This window comes from Hyperolius riggenbachi, chromosome 5, assembly GCF_040937935.1.
Source record: "Hyperolius riggenbachi isolate aHypRig1 chromosome 5, aHypRig1.pri, whole genome shotgun sequence".
Taxonomy (NCBI): Eukaryota; Metazoa; Chordata; class Amphibia; order Anura; family Hyperoliidae; genus Hyperolius; species Hyperolius riggenbachi.
Window position 1 is genome coordinate 39,542,209 of NC_090650.1, and position 18,700 is coordinate 39,560,908.

Consider the following 18,700-nt stretch of genomic DNA (forward strand, 5'->3'; position numbering starts at 1 on the left):
GAATAATGCGTCATTAGAAGATTACTGCGCAGGCGCAGTACGAAGTTTTCTTGTACTGCGCCTGCGCAGTAAGCTTCCGATGACGTGGGCGGGAGCAAGCATGCAGCCGCGTGCCGCGCTAGACCAGAGCCAGCGGCGGAGAACGGCGGATAAAAGGGGGACGGCGTGGGACATTATTGCTACAGGGGACTGATAGAAGCCCCAGGTAAGTGGCGGTTTTTAGCCTCAGCAACACCCCCCCCCCCCCCAATCCCCACAGAACTCCTTTAAACATGCGTGTTATTCCATAGGAGCTAATGATTTTCAGTGGGAAAATGCACAGGATGTGAGATATGCTCCAAGAACTGAGTGTTTTTCCTGAATGCAAAAAATACATTTAGGTGTGAATCATCCCATTGACTAACGTTGGTTTTCAGTTGTAATGTGATTATGAATGTGGAAAAAAGCATGTGAATTTGAACAGTGTGGTCCAGGCCTCAAATAGAAAAAAGGTGATAAGTCACCTGTTCTCACCTTTATATGTAATCCCCTAAATCCTGCAGATCCTGTGTGGTAGATAACAGTAACAGCGCCGCCCATGCTGTCAGTAACAATAATTTACCACCAGGGCTAGATTTACCGTAAGGCACTGTAGGCACGTGCCTACAGGCGCCTGATGATGGAAAGGCGGCTCACTCCCTTCCCCTACTGCCTCCCTCCCTCCTTCCCTATGCAGAGTCCTGAGCGGAGTGTAAATGAGAGGTCACTCACTCTGCTCTCTGCATTCCACTGATGAGATCTCACTTCAGCCAGGGGCACCTCTACTGCTTAATATTGAGGTTCCTCTAGCTACTTAATACTTGGGGGCACCTCAAGCTACTTAATATTGAGGTTCCTCTAGCTACTTAATACTTGGGGGCACCTCAAGCTACTTAATATTGAGGTTCCTCTAGCTACTTAATACTTGGGGGCACCTCAAGCTACTTAATATTGAGGTTCTCTAGCTAGCTACCTAATACTTGGCGGCACCTCAAGCTACTTAATATTGAGGGTCCTTCTGGCTACTTAAAGGGGCACTTCAGCCTAAACCAGGTATGTCAATCCGGTCCTACGAGGGCCGAGATCCTCACACATTTTTGATACAGCTCAAATGAATTGATGGGTCTGAATCAGGAAAGGTGTGGTCCATTAGGTAGAACACATTCCTTTTTCTCAGTCCATCCTAAACACTGGCCTGGATCTGCCCCCCCAGGCCTGGAGTTCGACACATGTGGCCTAAACAAACATACTGTCATCAAGTTACATTAGTTATGTTAATTAGAATAGATAAGTAATATAATCTCTTACCCACCCTGTTTTAAAAGAAAAGGCAAATGTTTGTGATTCATGGGGGCTGCCATCTTTGTCATGGGGGCAGCCATCTTTTTGGTTGAAAGGATGTGACAAGGAGCAGGAGACACAGTTCCAACTGTCCCATGTCCTGATAACCCCTCCCAGCTGCACAAGCTAGGCTTCAAATGTCAAATTCAAAATGTAAAAAAAAAAAAATTTGCACCAAAACAGCAGAACGAGAACAACAAAATCAGAAATCCCATCATGCTTTGCACAGCAACAGGGGAAAAAAGGCCAGGCAGTTTTCTTCTGTGCAGCTAAAAATGAGGCTTGTATAAGAGAAACAAAGTTCTGATGCTGTGAAACTGTTAAAGAAACACAAAGCCTTTTCAGTGCTGCTGAGTCGATTTTTAGTCCGGAGGTTCACTTTAATACTGAGGGACACCTGTAGCTATCTATGACAGGCAAGAGAAGTCAGGGAGAAGTGACAGCTGGGCTAGACAGCACACTTGTGATGCAGTTTGGTGGGGTTTGTAGGTTCATGGAAGTCGACGTCTAAGGTGCCAGGACATCTGTGCCTATAGGCTCCTGTGAGGTAAATCCAGGCTTGTATCATTTATGTAATGTAAACACAGTTCCTTTTGCTAATCACATTTATTATCATGGGGTAGGTCTGGCTACATTTTATTAACTGGAATTCCCTAGTAACCGGGATTGTTTATCTCTAGATATTGTCGGCGTTCACCAACAAAGAGCTGACCGCGTACGCCAAAGCCGGGTCTGTTGCTGAGGAGGTGCTGGCTGCCATCCGGACTGTCATAGCCTTCGGGGGGCAAAACAAAGAGATTAAAAGGTACATTTCCTCTGTACACTTAGAGAACCACTATCACACATTTCAAATTTGAAATACAGGTTTACAAATGACTATAAAAATTACATTTCTCACAGAGCAAAATGCTCTAGAAATGACTATTTTCCTATATTGCTGTTGTCCCCGCACATACTACCTGATGTAGCTCTGTAAAATGTATAAGCTATAGACTTTACACCATTAGCTCTGGATGTATATACTCGAATATAAGTCGGTCTCGTGTATAAGTCGACCCCAATGTTTGACCCTCTTAAGCTGAAAGTTTTTATTGACTCAAGTATAAGTCTACCCAGCAAAGTTAACTGCTGCACTTGGGAATTAGGAAGAATTAACAGCTGCACTTGGGGCTCAGGAGGGGTTAATGACTGCACTGCAAACAGTATTGCATCCATTAACCCCTCCTGTCCCTTAAGTGCAGCCAATAACTCCTCTAGGCCTCCAAGTGCTGCAATTATTCACTCCTCTCCCTGCAGCCCAGTATTTCCCCTCTGCCCCCTTCCTTGTTAATTGTTGTGGCCAGGACTTTCAGACCTGTGTTTACTTGGCATTTCCTTTACCAAGAAAGTGTCAGTTGCTGCAAATGGGAATGACACTAATAGTACACACATTACTCAGTGTTGCCCATGACTCATGTATAATACGACCCCTATACTTTGATTATGTTAGTCAGGCCTAAATTTCTAGACTTACACTCGAGTATGTATATACAGTAAGCCTGACTTCAGGGGCGCAAAGTGATCATTCGCATATTCAGTAGCAATGCATTGTGGGTAACCACAGTTGTTCACTAAAAGCTGAATTATCACAAGTCCCTCTCTGCTCAGCCCCCTAATCCTCTTTGTCCCAGCTCATGGTAGACGATAATAATAGCAATTGGATTAGTTGAAATTGGGCTTATGTTAAAAAAATAGCGCCGCAGAAAAAATGCAGGGTGATGCCAATAATGACATCTTGCTACTAAGGTTATTTAACGATTTAGAAATGTCCTAAAACGTTAACTAACCGTAGTAGCAAGATATAATTCCTGGCATACATTACCTGGTCCCGTTGATCACATCTCCTATACTTCCTGGTTTGTTGGCAGAAGTCCTGCAGCAAGCCAATTACAGTGCAGGGACTGAAGCCACATGGTGATTGGCTGGCTGCAAACTAACTAGGAAGTAGAGGAGATGCAATCGGCCAAGAGCAGGTAATGTATACCTATATCCCTGCCTGCTCTCATACTGAAACTTCCCTCTACCTATGCTTAGCCCTAAGATCCCCCAGGTGCCTTACCCTAACCAATCCACCCCCGCTGCCTAACACTAACCACTTCACCCCTCTGCCTAACACTAACCACTCCACCTGCAACAACAACTATTGTTGAGCGCTATGGTTAATACATACTTTTGTTAACCCACAAAGGGGAGCCACCTTTGGTCACAAGTTTCAACCAGCAATAACACACATCCACTAGGTGTCTTCTTATAACAAATATATAAACTTTATTTCTTGCTAAACACCAACACCCCTATCCCCTCTAAAAGTAGGTACGCAACAGGTTAATATCAGGCCTGACTAATCACAGCCGGCTGTGTCATACATTCAACTATATGCACCCACACACATTGAAGTTCATGATACTTCTGGGAGTTCTTATTGCTTAACCTCCCTGGCGTTCTATTAAGATCGTCAGGGCGGCTGCGGGAGGGTTTTTTTTAAATTAAAAAAAACTGTTTCATGCAGCCAACTGAAAGTTGGCTGCATGAAAGCCCACTAGAGGGCGCTCCGGAAGCGTCATTCTGATCGCCTCCGGCGACCAGAATAAACAAGGAAGGCCGCAATGAGCAGCCTTCCTTGTTTTGCTTACATCGTCGCCATAGCGACGAGCGGAGTGACGTCATGGACGTCAGCCGACGTCGTCAGCCGCCTCCGATCCAGCCCTTAGCGCTGGCCGGAACTTTTTTCCGGCTGCGCAGGGCTCGGGCGGCCGGGGGGACCCTCTTTCGCTGCTGCTCGCGGCGGATCGCCGCAGAGCGGCGGCGATCAGGCAGCACACGCGGCTGGCAAAGTGCCGGCTGCGTGTGCTGCTTTTTATTTCGCAAAAATCGGCCCAGCAGGGCCTGAGCGGCGACCTCCGGTGGTGATGGACGTATATATTCGTCCATACCGCTGAGGAGGTTAAAGGCTATTAGTATCTCCTTATATACATGGCAACTATCCAAGGCATGTGTGGATAATTAGATTCCGTATTCCCGCTATAGCAGTCACCGAGCAACCTGTTTGTGTGATAACAGGATCGATTTCTTTATCCACTTAATGACATTCTAGCGTATTAAAATGTCATGTTTTAGCCTGTTAACGGCACCATGACGTTTTAATACTTTGCGCGTTCCTGCCGCCGCTCCACACGTGTGCGCGCCACTCCCGCCGTTGTTTCTGTTGGGTTTCCATGTTCAGCGAGCGGTCCTCTATCCAATCGCAAGGCCTGGAATGAATGGATGTGACCGCAATCAGCGGCTACGTCCATTCATAAAACAGGAAGCAGTTACAGTGTAGTTAAAAGTAGAAAAAAAAAGTGAACACTTTTACACTTCCTATAACGGAAAAGTGTTCACTACCGCCATTTTGTGGCCAAAAAGTAAAATTACACATACAGACACACATACTTACACAATACTAATAAAATTAATAACTTACATTACCAAAGCCCCTCCCAAAAAAAACACTTGTAAAAAAAATCAGTTAAAAAAATACATAAATAGTTGCCTTAAGGACTCAGCTTTTTTAATCTATATTTTATGAGGGAAAATTACTTTTACTTTACTACATAGGGGCTTATAATTATGGACCGGACAAAAAAAAAAACCCTGAAAAATAACCCATATATTTTAAAATAATGTATTGTCGCCATACGTTGTGATAGGGACATCATTTAAACGGTTTAATAATCGGGGCAGCTGGGCAAATAAAATGTGTCGGTTTTATCCACAGAAGAACGTTTAATTTTACAGCAATAATGGCCGAAAACTGAGATGAATTTTTTCCATTATTTTTCTCATTAAACTGCATTTAGAATAAAATAATTCTTAGCAAGATGTACTACCCACAGAAAGCCTAATTGGTGGCGAAAAAAACGAGGTATAGATCATTTTCTTGTGATAAGTAGTAATAAAGTTATTAGGGAATAAAAGGGAGGAGCACTGACAGGTGAAAATTGCTCTGGACCGTTAGGGTAAAAACCCTTGGTCGTGAACTGGTTAAAGAAATATACTGACTATAAGAGAAAGGGTAGTCTGTGAGAATATGTCTCATTCATTTGGAAATTTCATGTAATGTTATTGTAGATACAAATACTGTAGTATGGAAAACCTGCATACATTTGTTTGCCAGAAATGTGTGCTCAGAAGTAAAAACGAGATGATGAGAGAGATTATATCCAGAGTCGGCGCTACCATTAAGGCAAAGGAGGCAGCTGCCCCAGGGCCCCAGAGCTTGTAGAGGCCCCCAGTGGCTACAAGAGGGGAAAAAAAATTTCAAATCGGCCTTATCGTTTTTGAGAAAATCGATTTTAAAGTTTCAAAAGAAAAAAAAATACACATTTTAAACCTGCCGACTTTAATGGTTAATAGCAAATCCACCTTAAATGCTAGAAACCCTAAATTTGCAGGATATGTTAAAGAGAACCCGAGGTGTGTTTAAAGAATGTTATCTGCATACAGAGGCTGGATCTGCCTATACAGCCCAGCCTCTGTTGCTATCCCAAACCCCACTAAGGTCCCCCTGCACTCTGCAATCCCTCATAAATCACAGCTGTGCTGTGAGGCTGTGTTTACATCTGTAGTGTCAGTCTCAGCTGCTCCCCCGCCTCCTGCATAGCTCCGGTCCCTGCCCCCGTCCCTTGCCTCCAATCAGCAGGGAGGAAAGGGATGCAGGCGGGGACTGGAGTTCTGCAGGAGGCGGGGAGAGCAGCAGACTGACACTATAGAGATAAACACAGCCAGCTCTGACAAGCTGTTTGTCAGCAGCGTGGCTGTGATTTATGAAGGATTGCAGAGTGCAGGGGGACCTTAGGGGGGTTTGGGATAGCAACAGAGGCTGGGCTGTATAGGCAGATCCAGCCTCTGTATGCAGATAATATTCTTCAAACCCACCTCGGGTTCTCTTTAAGGAGATCATTAGGAATAAGAGGAAAAAACAATTTTTCAAAAAGACCTTATAGTTTTTGAGAAAATCGATTTTAAAGTTTCGAAGGAAAAAAAGTATACTTTTAAATGCGGTAAATGTCACTTTTAATAGCAAACCTAACGGTAGTGTAATTTTACGTGCATCAAACGAAAGCGCAATAAATTTCCTGACGGGGTTTCCAGGAGGTCCATACGCAGCCGCAGCGCTTTGGCCAGGGATCGCTATACAGCCGCAATATGGCTGTATGAAGATCCTTGGCATTTTTTTCTATTTTCCCAATTTTTTTTTTATGTTTAGAGTGTGAGAATTTTCTTTAAAAAAAAATTATGTGGGGTCCCCCCTCCTGAAACTTTTTAACCCCTTGTCCCCCATGCAGGCTGGGATAGCCAGAATGTGGAGCTCCGACCGATTGGGACTTCACACCCTGTTATACCAGCTGCAAAAAAGGTCCCCTAATGCCGATTTTTGTTCCGGGGTATATGATGCCCCCCAGGTTTATTTTGCCCTGGGGCCCCATTGTTGCTTAAACCGGCCCTGATTATATCCACCCCTGACATTGAGCATAGAGGAAAGTGTATGGCAATTAATGGCCTATTGAAAGCACTGGAGGGGTGGGACTATGCCTAAGGCTAAATGCCTAAGGGTTGTTGGTCTAGGCAATAAAGTTTTTATATATTTGTTATAAGAAGACACCTAGTGGATGTGTGTTATTGCTAACCACTCCACCCCCTACTGCCTAACACTAACCCCCCTCCCTAAGTTTACCTACTTCCTGCTGCCATAGGCAGCAATAGTAAAAGCTGTGATTAGCACCAAGGAAGTTAAAGAGAAACTCCGATCACGAATTGAACTTTATCCCAATCAGTAGCTGATACCCCCTTTTACATGAGAAATCTATTCCTTTTCACAAACAGACCATCAGGGGGCTCTGTATGGCTGATATTGTGGTGAAACCCCTCCCACAAAGAATTTCTGAGTACGTACTCTTGGCAGTTTCCTGTTTGTGAACCCTGTTGCATTGTGGGAAATAGCTGTTTACAGCCGTTTCCAACTGCCAAAACAGCAAGCAGCAGCTACATCACTTGCCAGCAGTAAAAATGTCACCATGTGGTAAATGTCAGAATGCAAATCAGGGATTTAAAATATTTTACAATGGGCAAACACTGACTAAATCATTTATACATAAATATTGTAAAAAGGAAGCACTTTTTTTTATTACATTATTTTCACTGGCGTTCCGCTTCAAATGATGGTGCTCGATAAAGAGCCATTTTTATCGATAACAAACAATCATATGATTGATCAGTTTCATTGTCAGGTCAATCCGTTTTTTTTCGGGAAAGATTTAATCTGATTGGTTACGCATTTTATTCCATTTTTGACCCTAAATGATGATTTTCAATCTTTTCCTTACGATCGCTAATATTCGCTTGGGAGGTTGATTGCATAAGAAAATTGTAAGGTGGTTGAAAGGTAAAATCTTTCCTCTCCCTGATTTACATTCTGACATTTATCACATGGTGACTTTTTTACTGCTGGTAGGTGATGTCAGTGGAAGGAGATGCTGCTTGCTTTTTTTGGCACTTGGAAACAGCTGTAAACAGCAGTTATTTCCCACAATGCAACAAGGCTCCCACAAGGTGAAGTCAGAACCATGGTCCTGACATCACACTGTGGGAGCGGTTTCACCACAATATCAGCCATACAGAGCCCCCTGATGATCCTTTTGAGAAAAGGAAAACATTTCTCGTGGAAAAGGGTGTATCGGCTACTGATTGGGATGAAATTCAATTCTTACGGTTACGGTTTCTCTTTATATGCTGGCTTACGCTTGATGTGTCTTACAGGTATGAAAAGAACTTAGAAGATGCCAAAAGGATCGGAATCAGGAAAGCAATCACAGCCAATGTATCCATAGGATTTGCTTTCTTAATGATATATGCTGCTTATGCCTTGGCCTTCTGGTATGGAACCACACTGATCATAGAAGGAAATTACCAGATTGGAGATGTACTCACAGTAAGTAAAAGCTGTATGCGGTTCATGTAATGCAGGACTAAGCTGCGCAGTACAAAGGGGGGTTGCAGAGAAGATGAGCCTTGACCTCTTTTATTTTTTATTTTTTTTAAACAAACTTTATTAATTCCACCCACACAATAAAAAATGGACATTTGCATCAATGTTCGATTGATAAAATTGATCTGTAATCAAAAGCAAAACAGCTGGCCATATCCGAAGAGGTGATAACATTATCTTTTGTTTACATTCCTTTGTCAGATACAGTTAGTAAACATTAGCAAACTGCTGAAAATCAGCTGTACTGAGCTGAGAAGCAGAAACAGCTGAGAAGTGATCAATAGGTAGATTTTTATTTATAAATCAGCTATGCAATAAAATGCAATAGCAGCTTTCAGAGCCTAGAAACTGTACTTTGGGAATATTACTTGTGCATTAAAGCAAATATGATAACTGTACGGGTAATAAAAAGTAGGAAACACTTTTTTATTGAATGTTATGTCAGAGTGTTATCCCACTTTAAGTTTTAAAAGCCTGTGTTCATAATACTATTTTATTTTTCCTTTCTCTAGGTCTTCTTTGCGGTCATTATTGGTGCTTTTAGCGTTGGCCAGACATCACCCAATATCGAAGCCTTTTCCAACGCCAGAGGAGCGGCCTATGCTGTGTTTAATATCATTGACAATGTAAGTGTCACATTAGTTATGTGTTATTTATAGCGTAGTATGGATACTGACGCGCCAAAAGGATAAAATAATCTAAAAAGTTTAAAACATAAGGAGGCAATGGTAGACTTACCTCCTCAGACACAAAAATTGCCAATGTGTTTGTCAGATAGAACAAGTTTACTTACATACTTCGGGGGAGAATGTCACAGAGGTGCCTGGCTCTTCTACTGGCCACATATGCTATTGCTCCGTTATTGCCTGATGAAGCGGGATCAAACCTGCGAAACGCGTTGCATTTTCACCTGGAGTCATGTCTAGGATTATTATTATTAGCTTATAGCAGTCAGAATATCATATAGCTGTTATATCAGAAAAAAACACATATATAAGTAGATAAATACTTGCTCTACTTACATAACATATGTATTGCACTGTCCACATTTTCATTTTAAGGGTTTTTTCTACAGTATACAAAGAGAAAATCCTTCTTAGCATTTCCCATTTTAAGTGTGGCTATTTTGAAACCAATTCTGATGTAATTTCCTCCCTTAGTCTCCTCTGCCTGATTTGCCTGCCCTCCACCATAGAAAGTGCATTGTCTCAGCCTGAGAAATATTGGCCAATCAGAGAGGAACAGAGGTGTGGGAGGGAAAAACAGGAGGAAAGAGGCATCAGCCAATCAGGCTGCATTAGTTAAGTCTGAGGGGAATTAGAGAAGCAAAAAAGGACAACCCAGCATGCCCTGCAACTTCCTTTTTGTGTACCAAATTTTGTGTGTACCAAATGAGAGTCAGGTAAACTGGGAATGATCATTTATCAACAACAAAAGTAATAGTGATTTTAACTTTTAGATTGACTGGTTAGCATCCTTATTACTTATTTACCGGATAAAAATAAATACCGTAATTGATTTTTTATTTTATGCCCGACAGTTACACTTTAATGTGAAGAGGATGTATTCAGATAATATGTATCTTTCAATTCTATGGGCTATTATCTTCCAAAGAGCAATGGCAGTGTTCTAAATTGTATATATCTATATATATAATAGAGTAAGTGCCTCAACCTTCAAACAAGAAGAAGAAGTACTTTGCATGAGAAAATGTATGCGTGCTCAAACACCAAGTTTTAAGCTTCTTTTCCACGGACTGTTGAGCTGTGTGCTCAGCAAGCAGTTACCAGGCAGCAGTAAGCAGTTACCAGGCAGCAGTAAGCAGTTACCAGGCAGCATCAAGCTGTTACCAGGCAGTAGTGAGCAGTTGTAAGAGTTTGAGAGGCATTTTACTGCCTATCAACTGTCCGTGGAAAAGAGGCCTACACCCTAGCAAGTCTGGCTTTGCAAATCTGGCCTAATTGGCTATTCATGAGGCAATGCTCATGGAAATATGCATTTGCTTTTGCATGCCAAACTATGCAGGGTCAAAAAACCAATACCGCAAAGTGGTCGCCCTGCTACATGCCAGTGATGAGCGAAAATGCAAGAATGTGTTTCGATAAATTTTTACCGAATTTTCGCCTAATTTCGTTTTGACAGGCAAATTTTCCATCTAATTTTTTCACGTTAATTTTCGCCTAAGGCCAGTCATTTTCGCATTACTTGCGTATGATTGCGGACATTTTCCACATAAGGGCATTAGCGCCCGCATTCAGAGAAGTTTCTTGCGCATTATTGCGGGCATTTTTCCGTATAAACGTCCGCATAGATTGAATTTCCATGCGGATTATTGTGGACATTTTTCCGCATAAGGCCATAAGCATCCGCATACAATGAATTTTCGATGCTGGTCGAAAACGCAAATATTTCTGAAGATTTTCGTGAAAATTCGCCAAAAAACGAAAACAGGATTTTCGAGGCGAAAATTCGCAAGCAACACTGCTACATGCTACATTAGCACTATCCAGGAGCGCCATGGGGAGGATTCCCAATGCCCCCTTTTTATACAACCGGGGGGACCACAGGGTCCCAGGCTCTCTCACTGCCTGGGAACCACAGCGACATCCCGGAGGGGGAGGCGCAGGCGACCCCCCCCCCCCCAAGCGTGGCCAGCGTCGGGGAGAGACGTCCACACCCACCTCCCAATATTAAAAACAGGCACTTACCTTAACGTCTATTGCGTTCTGCTACATGCGCATTAACTTGGGGGCACCACATGGGAAAGGAGTGAAGCATGGGTCACCCCGAGCTTTAGAGCTCAGGGCTGGCTCACATACAGCACTCCAGAGGCGGGGGGAGGACAGATGCAGACAACTCACTCCAGGGCTCACACTACCGGAGCAAGCCATCCACCACCTGCCTCCAAAGGATACAAACTGCAAAAAATGCTTTCCATGAGAAAATTAATGCGCATGTAGCAGAACGCAATGGACGTTAAGGTAAGTGCCTGTTTTTAATATTGGGAGGTGGGTGCAGACGGCTCTCCCCTGCGCTGGCCACGCTTGGGGGGGGTCGGCGCCTGCGGCACCTAGCCTCCTCCTCCGGGGTGCCGCTGTGGTTCCCAGGCAGTGAGAGAGCCTGGGACCCCACGGTCCCTCCAGTTGTATAAAAAGGGGGCATTGGGAATCCTCCCTGTGGCGCTCCTGGATAGTGCTAATGTAGCATGTAGCAGTGTTGCTTGCGAATTTTCGCCTAAGTCATTTTCGCATCGAAAATCCTGCTTTCGTTTTTTGGCGAATTTTCACGAAAATCTTCAGAAATATTTGTGTTTTCGACCAGCATCGAAAAGTCATTGTATGCGGATGCTTATGCAGAAAAATGTCCACAATAATCCGCATGGAAATATAGACTATGAATGTATTTTGTAGGTACTGATCTTTTGCAGGAACGGATCTTTTGCAGATACTGATCTTTTGAATGTGTACAGCATCTTTGTGTACAGCATCTTTGTGTACAGCATCTGTGTGTGCAGCATCTTGCAAATATTTCTATCTGATGGGGAGTGTAGCTCAATAGAATAGACTGTGTAGGTGTGGCTCTGATACTACATGGAAGGAGGTAAAATTGGTCTGTGATCTTTCATTTTTCCACAGACTTTTATCTGATGTGTGTACCCACCTTTATTCTTCTTGCTTCAAGGTTGAGGCACGTACTCTATTAGATAGATAGAAGATGCGGCGTATGCTACGACGCGGGACGGCTAGTATTTTTTAATAAGACAAAGTTCAGTAAGGGGAATATTGAGTGAAAAAGAAGACAGCCCAGCCATGTGAATATCTTTGTCATATACTAAATAAATGATCTTTTCAATCATTTCTTGCAGGTGCCCAAAATAGACAGCTTCTCCCAAACCGGACTGAGGCCGGGCAATATCAGGGGGGACATCGAATTCCGAGACGTCAAGTTTAGATATCCATCGAGGCCGGAGGTCCAGGTTAGTGGAGTGGCACTATCCAGTTATTCTGTTTTGCGTGCGCTGTTCTTTGTCTGTAGGTGAGCATACCCCTGTGAAATCATCATGCTGTGCAGAGTGGAGTGGGCGGAGCACAGACTCGGCTCTCTGAGAACATCATAGCCTGCATCTCTGGAGGTCCACACATTTCCATAACTGGATGGAGGGGGCACTCCTGACTAGATACTTCAAAGAGAAATATTTTGTCTGAAGGAAAATAAGATGTATCATAAGGGAGGTTTGAGTTACATGTACCACTTGATTAGAAATTCAGTGGTATTGATTTATTAAAGGGTACCTGAGCTGAACAGAAGTGATGGAATTGAAGCCATACATAGGTGTGGGCATGTATGCTAAGCCTTATCCATCACTACCAAGAGGCTCAGTTTCTCGCTGACCTTTGACTCGGAAGTACTAGCTCTGCGCAGTATGTCAGTACCAATCTCTGTGTCCGCTTTCCTCTAGACTGTTTGGTAAGAAAAAATAGGCCAGTAATATACCACATTCGGTATATTAGAGCTTTTGTTCCCAATTCACTAAGATTTCCACACAAGTGGTAATATTTCGATAATATACCAAAAAAATGTTGCTTCAGTTCACTAAGCCCTGCTCAGTAATGTAGAAGTCAGTCACCAGTGGAGTAGGTCTCTGCAGCCAGCTGTGATTCTTCTCCTACAAGTGGTCTGCATGAGCTGATACTGTGTGACAGCTTACTAGAGTAAAAGGCTTCCGGCATCCCTTCAGATGCCGCTGCATGCCACCTTACTAAAGAGTTGAACAGGGGCAAGATTATGCTATCATCCCAAGTTTTTATTTCCCTTTTAATGCATCCCAAAATTTTATTAGCTTTAGCTGCAGCAGCTTGGCATTGAATATGATTATTTAACTTGTTGTCAATGAGTACTCCTAAGTCCTTCTCCAAGTTTGATGTCCCCATCGGTATCCCATTTTGTATGGTGATAGACCATTGGTACGACTAAAATGCATGAGTTCACGTTTTTCAACATTGAATTTCATCTGCCATTTTTGTGCCCATATAGACGCCCTATCCAGATTATTTTGGTATGTAATAGGTCACTATCCTCCTGACAGTTGATGATTCTGCACAATTTTGTATCATCTGCAAAAACAGCAACATTGCTCACTACGGCATCTACTAGGTCATTAATAAATACATTGAAGAGCCATTTTTTAACACTGTATCCTCAGCTTCTGATTATTGTACGGTACAATACAGTATATTGATACCCATTTAGCATTACACATATGGGCTGTATTTTCTGCATTTGTTCACAATTAAGGTCTTCGTACCTAGTGATTATACAGTTGAAGAATATTTATTTATTATTCATTTTTATATATTTCAAATAGTAAAAAAAATGTTATTCCCTTTCAATTTATATAAAGTTGCTTTTAGACCCTAAAAGGTCCCAATCCTTGTAGAGGCCCTTTCCTCTTGGCATGTAGACTTTTGTTTTATTACAGTTTATTGGCTTTTTGAACAAAATACACCTTAGGCTGAGTTAGGTTGTACAGCACCAAGTGCCGTTATCTGTCCTGCATCTGTGTGTGATAATTGTTGGCATGGCTCCTGCAGCTACTCATTGTATAACCAGTTCCAAAGGTCACAGCAGTCACAATTGTTTGTTACATGTTGTGCAGGTGCTTCAACTTCACCTTGTTTGTACTCCTCGATATATTTATGAGTTTATATTATTGCAACAGACAAAAATGAATCTGTGTCAGATTTTTTTTTTTTGGGGGGGGGGGGGTTTAAAACCTCAGGAATGTATCAGTATTGCCTGAGTCACTATATGAGAAATATCTTATCTCACAGGAATGTATGTGTATACTTCATAATGCAAATAACAGCACTTATTCTATCAGTAGTGTAACTACCCCCACCGGCGAAACTTTGATGACGCCCCCAGTGTTCACACCCCTTCTCTTGCCTCCCCTTGGTGACCCTCACGGCCATGGGACCCATCTCACAAGGGTCATAAAACAAGTGTGGCCATCCTGATCTTCACACCCATAACGAGTGTAGCCACACAAACACCTGATCTGATCTGAAGTATAGTCCTCTGTATCAGAGGAAGGGAAGGTTAGTAGTTGCAGCCTCCCACACCTGTGATCTCAGGGGCTTCTCCCTTCTAGTTATGTCCCGGTATTCTATGATTTAAGATACCTGCACTCATTTATAGGCCACGACTCTGGGTTTATTAGGGGTTTACAAGACATGAACCAGAATATAATAGACCAAAATGAACCAACCATGAACTTCACTCAAAGTGTTTGGTCACATGACTCAAGTAATCATCATACGTTACCACCATAGCTTACACCAAGTGACTCAAGCAACTACCATAAACTATAATCATACATCACACCAAGTTGTTGGTCACATGACTTAAGCAACCACCATAAGTTTCCACCATACTTCACACCAAGTGGTTGGTCACATGACTCCAGCAACCATCATAAGTTAATCACAAATTTCACCATCACAATTCTAAGACTTCCGTGGGAGACATTAAACAACACTGTCCTCCCACTTTGGCTTCAGACCCTATCCCTGGGTAAGGCTGGGCACATGACTCAAGCAACCACCATAAGTTACCACCATGCTTCACACCAAGCGCTTGGTCACATGACTCAAGCAACCCTCATAAGTTACCACCATACTTCACACCAAGTGCTTGGTCACATGACACCACCATAAGTTACCACCATACTTCACACCAAGTGCTTTGTCACCTGACTCAAGCTACCATCATAAGTTACCACCATACTTCACACCAAGTGCTTGGTCACATGACTCAAGCAATCATCATACATTACCACTATACCTCACACCAAGTGCTTGGTCAAATGACTCAAGCAATCATCATACATTACCACCATACCTCACACCAAGTGCTTGGTCACATGACTCAAGCAATCATCATACATTACCACCATACCTCACACCAAGTGCTTGGTCACATGACTCAAGCAATCATCATACATTACCACCATACCTCACACCAAGTGCTTGGTCACATGACTCAAGCAATCATCATACGTTATCACCATACCTTACATCAAGTGCTTGGTCACATGACTCAAATAACCTTCATAAGTTACCACCATACTTTTACACCAAGTGCTTGGTCGCCTGACTCAAGCAATTATCATACATTACCACCATAGCTCACACCAAGTGTTTGGTCACATGACTCAAGCAACTACCATAAGTTACAATCATACATCACACCAAGTTGTTGGTCACATGACTCAAGCAACCAGCATAAGTTACCACCATACTTCACACCAAGTGCTTGGTCACCTGACTCAAGCAACCATCAAAAGCTACCACCATACTTCACACCAAGTGCTTGGTCACATGATTCCAGCAGCCATCATAAGCTACCACCATGCTTCACACCAAGCGCTTGGCCACATGACTCAAGCAACCATCATAAGTTACCACCATAGTTCACACCAAGTGCTTGGTCACATGATTCCAGCAGCCATCATAAGTTACCACCATACTTCACACCAAGTGCTTGGTCACATGACTCAAGCAACCATCATAAGTTACCACCATACTTCACACCAAGTGCTTGGTCACATGACTCAAGCAATCATCATAAGTTAATCACAAATGTCACCATCACAATTCTAAGACTTCAGTGGGAGACATTAAACAACACTGTCCTCCCACTTTGGCTTGAGACCCTATCCCTGGGTAAGGCTGGGCAAGGTACGTGCGGGGGGGAAGTGCCATTCCATTGCTATGTTTTGTGCATTGCATATGCGATGAGGGCGGAGCATCGCACCGCAAATGCATTGGCCAGGTGTAAAACCAGCCTAAAAGGAAATAAACATGGCAGCCTCCATATCCCTCTCTCCGTGGGTTCTCCTTAAAGTGTTAGTGTACGTGACTTGATGAATTTAACCTGTCCTAACTTGAATAAATTGGGTGTCTAGGTAAGTCATTGGTCACAACTCCAGAAAGAAAGGATAAGTTACAACAACAAAAAACTAATGTATTTCCCTCCCAACAGATTTATTAAATAATAAATCTATTGGAGGCCTTCAAATTGTATATCAGACAAAAAAAATCAAAGTAGTGGAAGTATTGGATTCCCTCCTCTAAAAGAAAACACCAAAGCATTTAATTTCTGTTAAAGCACTAAAAGAATGCATGAGTGCAGCAGAGGTGTTCTGTTGTCATAGTAGCAATGCCTCTTTGTGTAACCTAAAGAAGTCAGTGTGTGCCGCAAAATGCGTTGTTTTAGTGCTTTTACCAAAATTAAATACTCTGGCTACTGCAAGTATATTCTAGAGGAGGCCAGCTGACACTTACGCTACTAAACTGTTTTTTTAATTATTGGATATGATATTTGGGGTCCTCCAATTGGTTGTATAAGTGTAATGCAACTTCTGTTCTGCTGTTCTATGCTACCTATCGCTGTCTATTCTGAGCTATATGTACTGTGCCAAACCCAATTCCGGGCATGACCCAGTCATGCTTGGCGAAATAAAGAATTCCTGATTCCTGATACTGTAAGTTAGTGAGGCATTGTTTAATGTTGTGTTGTGTTATTGTGCCATAGAAATGTGTGATGACAATAATCTTAATAATATGGTTTTGTTAAAAGGTCCTGAAAGGCTTGACCCTCACAGTCCCCAATGGCAAAACGGTGGCCCTGGTGGGCAGCAGCGGCTGTGGGAAAAGTACGACAGTCCAGCTCATCCAGAGGTTTTATGACCCGGAGGAAGGAGTGGTAAGAACGTGCTTTCTACTCATTATCAGCAGGGACAGCCATACACTCCCAGGAAAAGAAACACACATATACGTAGATAAATACGTGTTCTACTTACATAACAGATGTATTGTACTATCCACGCTTTGATTTCAGTGAATTTTATATAGTAAATAAAGAGAAAACTGTTCCTGGCACTTCCCATTTGTATTCCTTCTGACTGAAGCCAATCCTGATGTCATTTCCTTCCTTACACTTTTTTTTCTCCTAGAAACTGAAGTGTCATGTCTAGCTTGCTTTGTAAGCACGTGAGCACTGCATAGATCGTATTTCAGAAGCTCACTGAACTGCCGTCAGCCAATCAGTGAGGAGCAGGAATGTGGGGGGATGACAAGCTACCTTCTCCTCGGGAATGTACCAAATAGAGCCAGGCTGACTGAGATAAGATTTATTACAGCAGGAACATTTCTGAATAGATTGGAGTGCTTGCAATGCAGGGTTAGGTTGCATGCTGCATAATAAACACAGCAGTGGGTAAATGGGATTTGATTTTTTTTTGGCTGACAATCCCACTTTAAGCATAAACAGAACTTATCACTAGCAGAATGCATATGCGGTAAACATGATTAGGTTTCCTACTTTAGGCATTGAATCTATCTGAAACAGTACTTCATTATGATCTCTCCACTGAAGCCATGTGCCAACAGGAGACTTCTGACAGCCCAAGTTTTTAGCAGTTTAATGTACACAAACCCCGACCTCTGCATACGTCATGTCTATGGCAAGAAGCTGTTGGCTGGGCTGTATTTTTTGTACAGTTGCTGCCTGCAGTGGAAAACCACCTACTTCCTCCTCTCCATTGGAGTGTAGCCCAGAGTGAATGACCCTCAGTGGGTGCTGAATAGACAGTCACCCAGAAAGATCACAAATGATAAGACTATTACAGCAAATAAATGATTAGAGATTTATAATTCACAATTTTGGAGACAGGCCCCTACCACATCCCCAGCCACGTCTTAGTACCATGCCCACAGTCTTATCCCTATACCACACCCCCTGCCACGCCCCAGTACCACACCCCACAGCCACACCCCAATACACACCCTAAGTCACATCCCAGTACCATGTCCCAACCATGTGCAATGTCCTAGTACCACACCCTCAGCAATATCCCCGTACTACACCCCCAGCCACGTCTTAGTACCATGCCCACAGTCTTATCCCTGTACCACACCCCCAGCCACTCCCCAGTACCACACCCCACAGCCACGCCCCAATACACACCCTAAGTCACATACCAGCACCATGCCCCAACCATGTGCAATGTCCCAGTACCACACCCTCAGCAATATCCCTTACCACACCCCCAGCCACGTCTTAGTACCATGCCCACAGTCTTATCCTAGTGCCACGCCCCAATACACACCCTAAGTCACATACCAGCACCATGTCCCAACCATGTGCAATGTCCCAGTACCACACATTCAGCAATGTCCTCGTACCACACCCCCAGCCACGTCTTAGTACCAT

The 18,700-nt window shown here is 43.1% G+C and overlaps 1 protein-coding gene across 3 annotated transcripts in view; it reads left to right on the plus strand.

Annotated features, from left to right (window-relative positions):
• The window catches only part of ABCB1 (ATP binding cassette subfamily B member 1), a 148,119-nt gene that overhangs the window by 81,481 nt on the left and 47,938 nt on the right, over window positions 1-18,700 (plus strand). For all 3 annotated transcript variants that reach the window (XM_068235515.1, XM_068235514.1, XM_068235516.1), the window contains 5 exons: window positions 2,040-2,164; window positions 8,197-8,368; window positions 8,938-9,051; window positions 12,291-12,401; window positions 17,066-17,191. In XM_068235515.1, coding sequence (XP_068091616.1) covers window positions 2,040-2,164; window positions 8,197-8,368; window positions 8,938-9,051; window positions 12,291-12,401; window positions 17,066-17,191 — 648 coding nt within the window. The remainder of the gene's footprint in view (window positions 1-2,039; window positions 2,165-8,196; window positions 8,369-8,937; window positions 9,052-12,290; window positions 12,402-17,065; window positions 17,192-18,700) is intronic.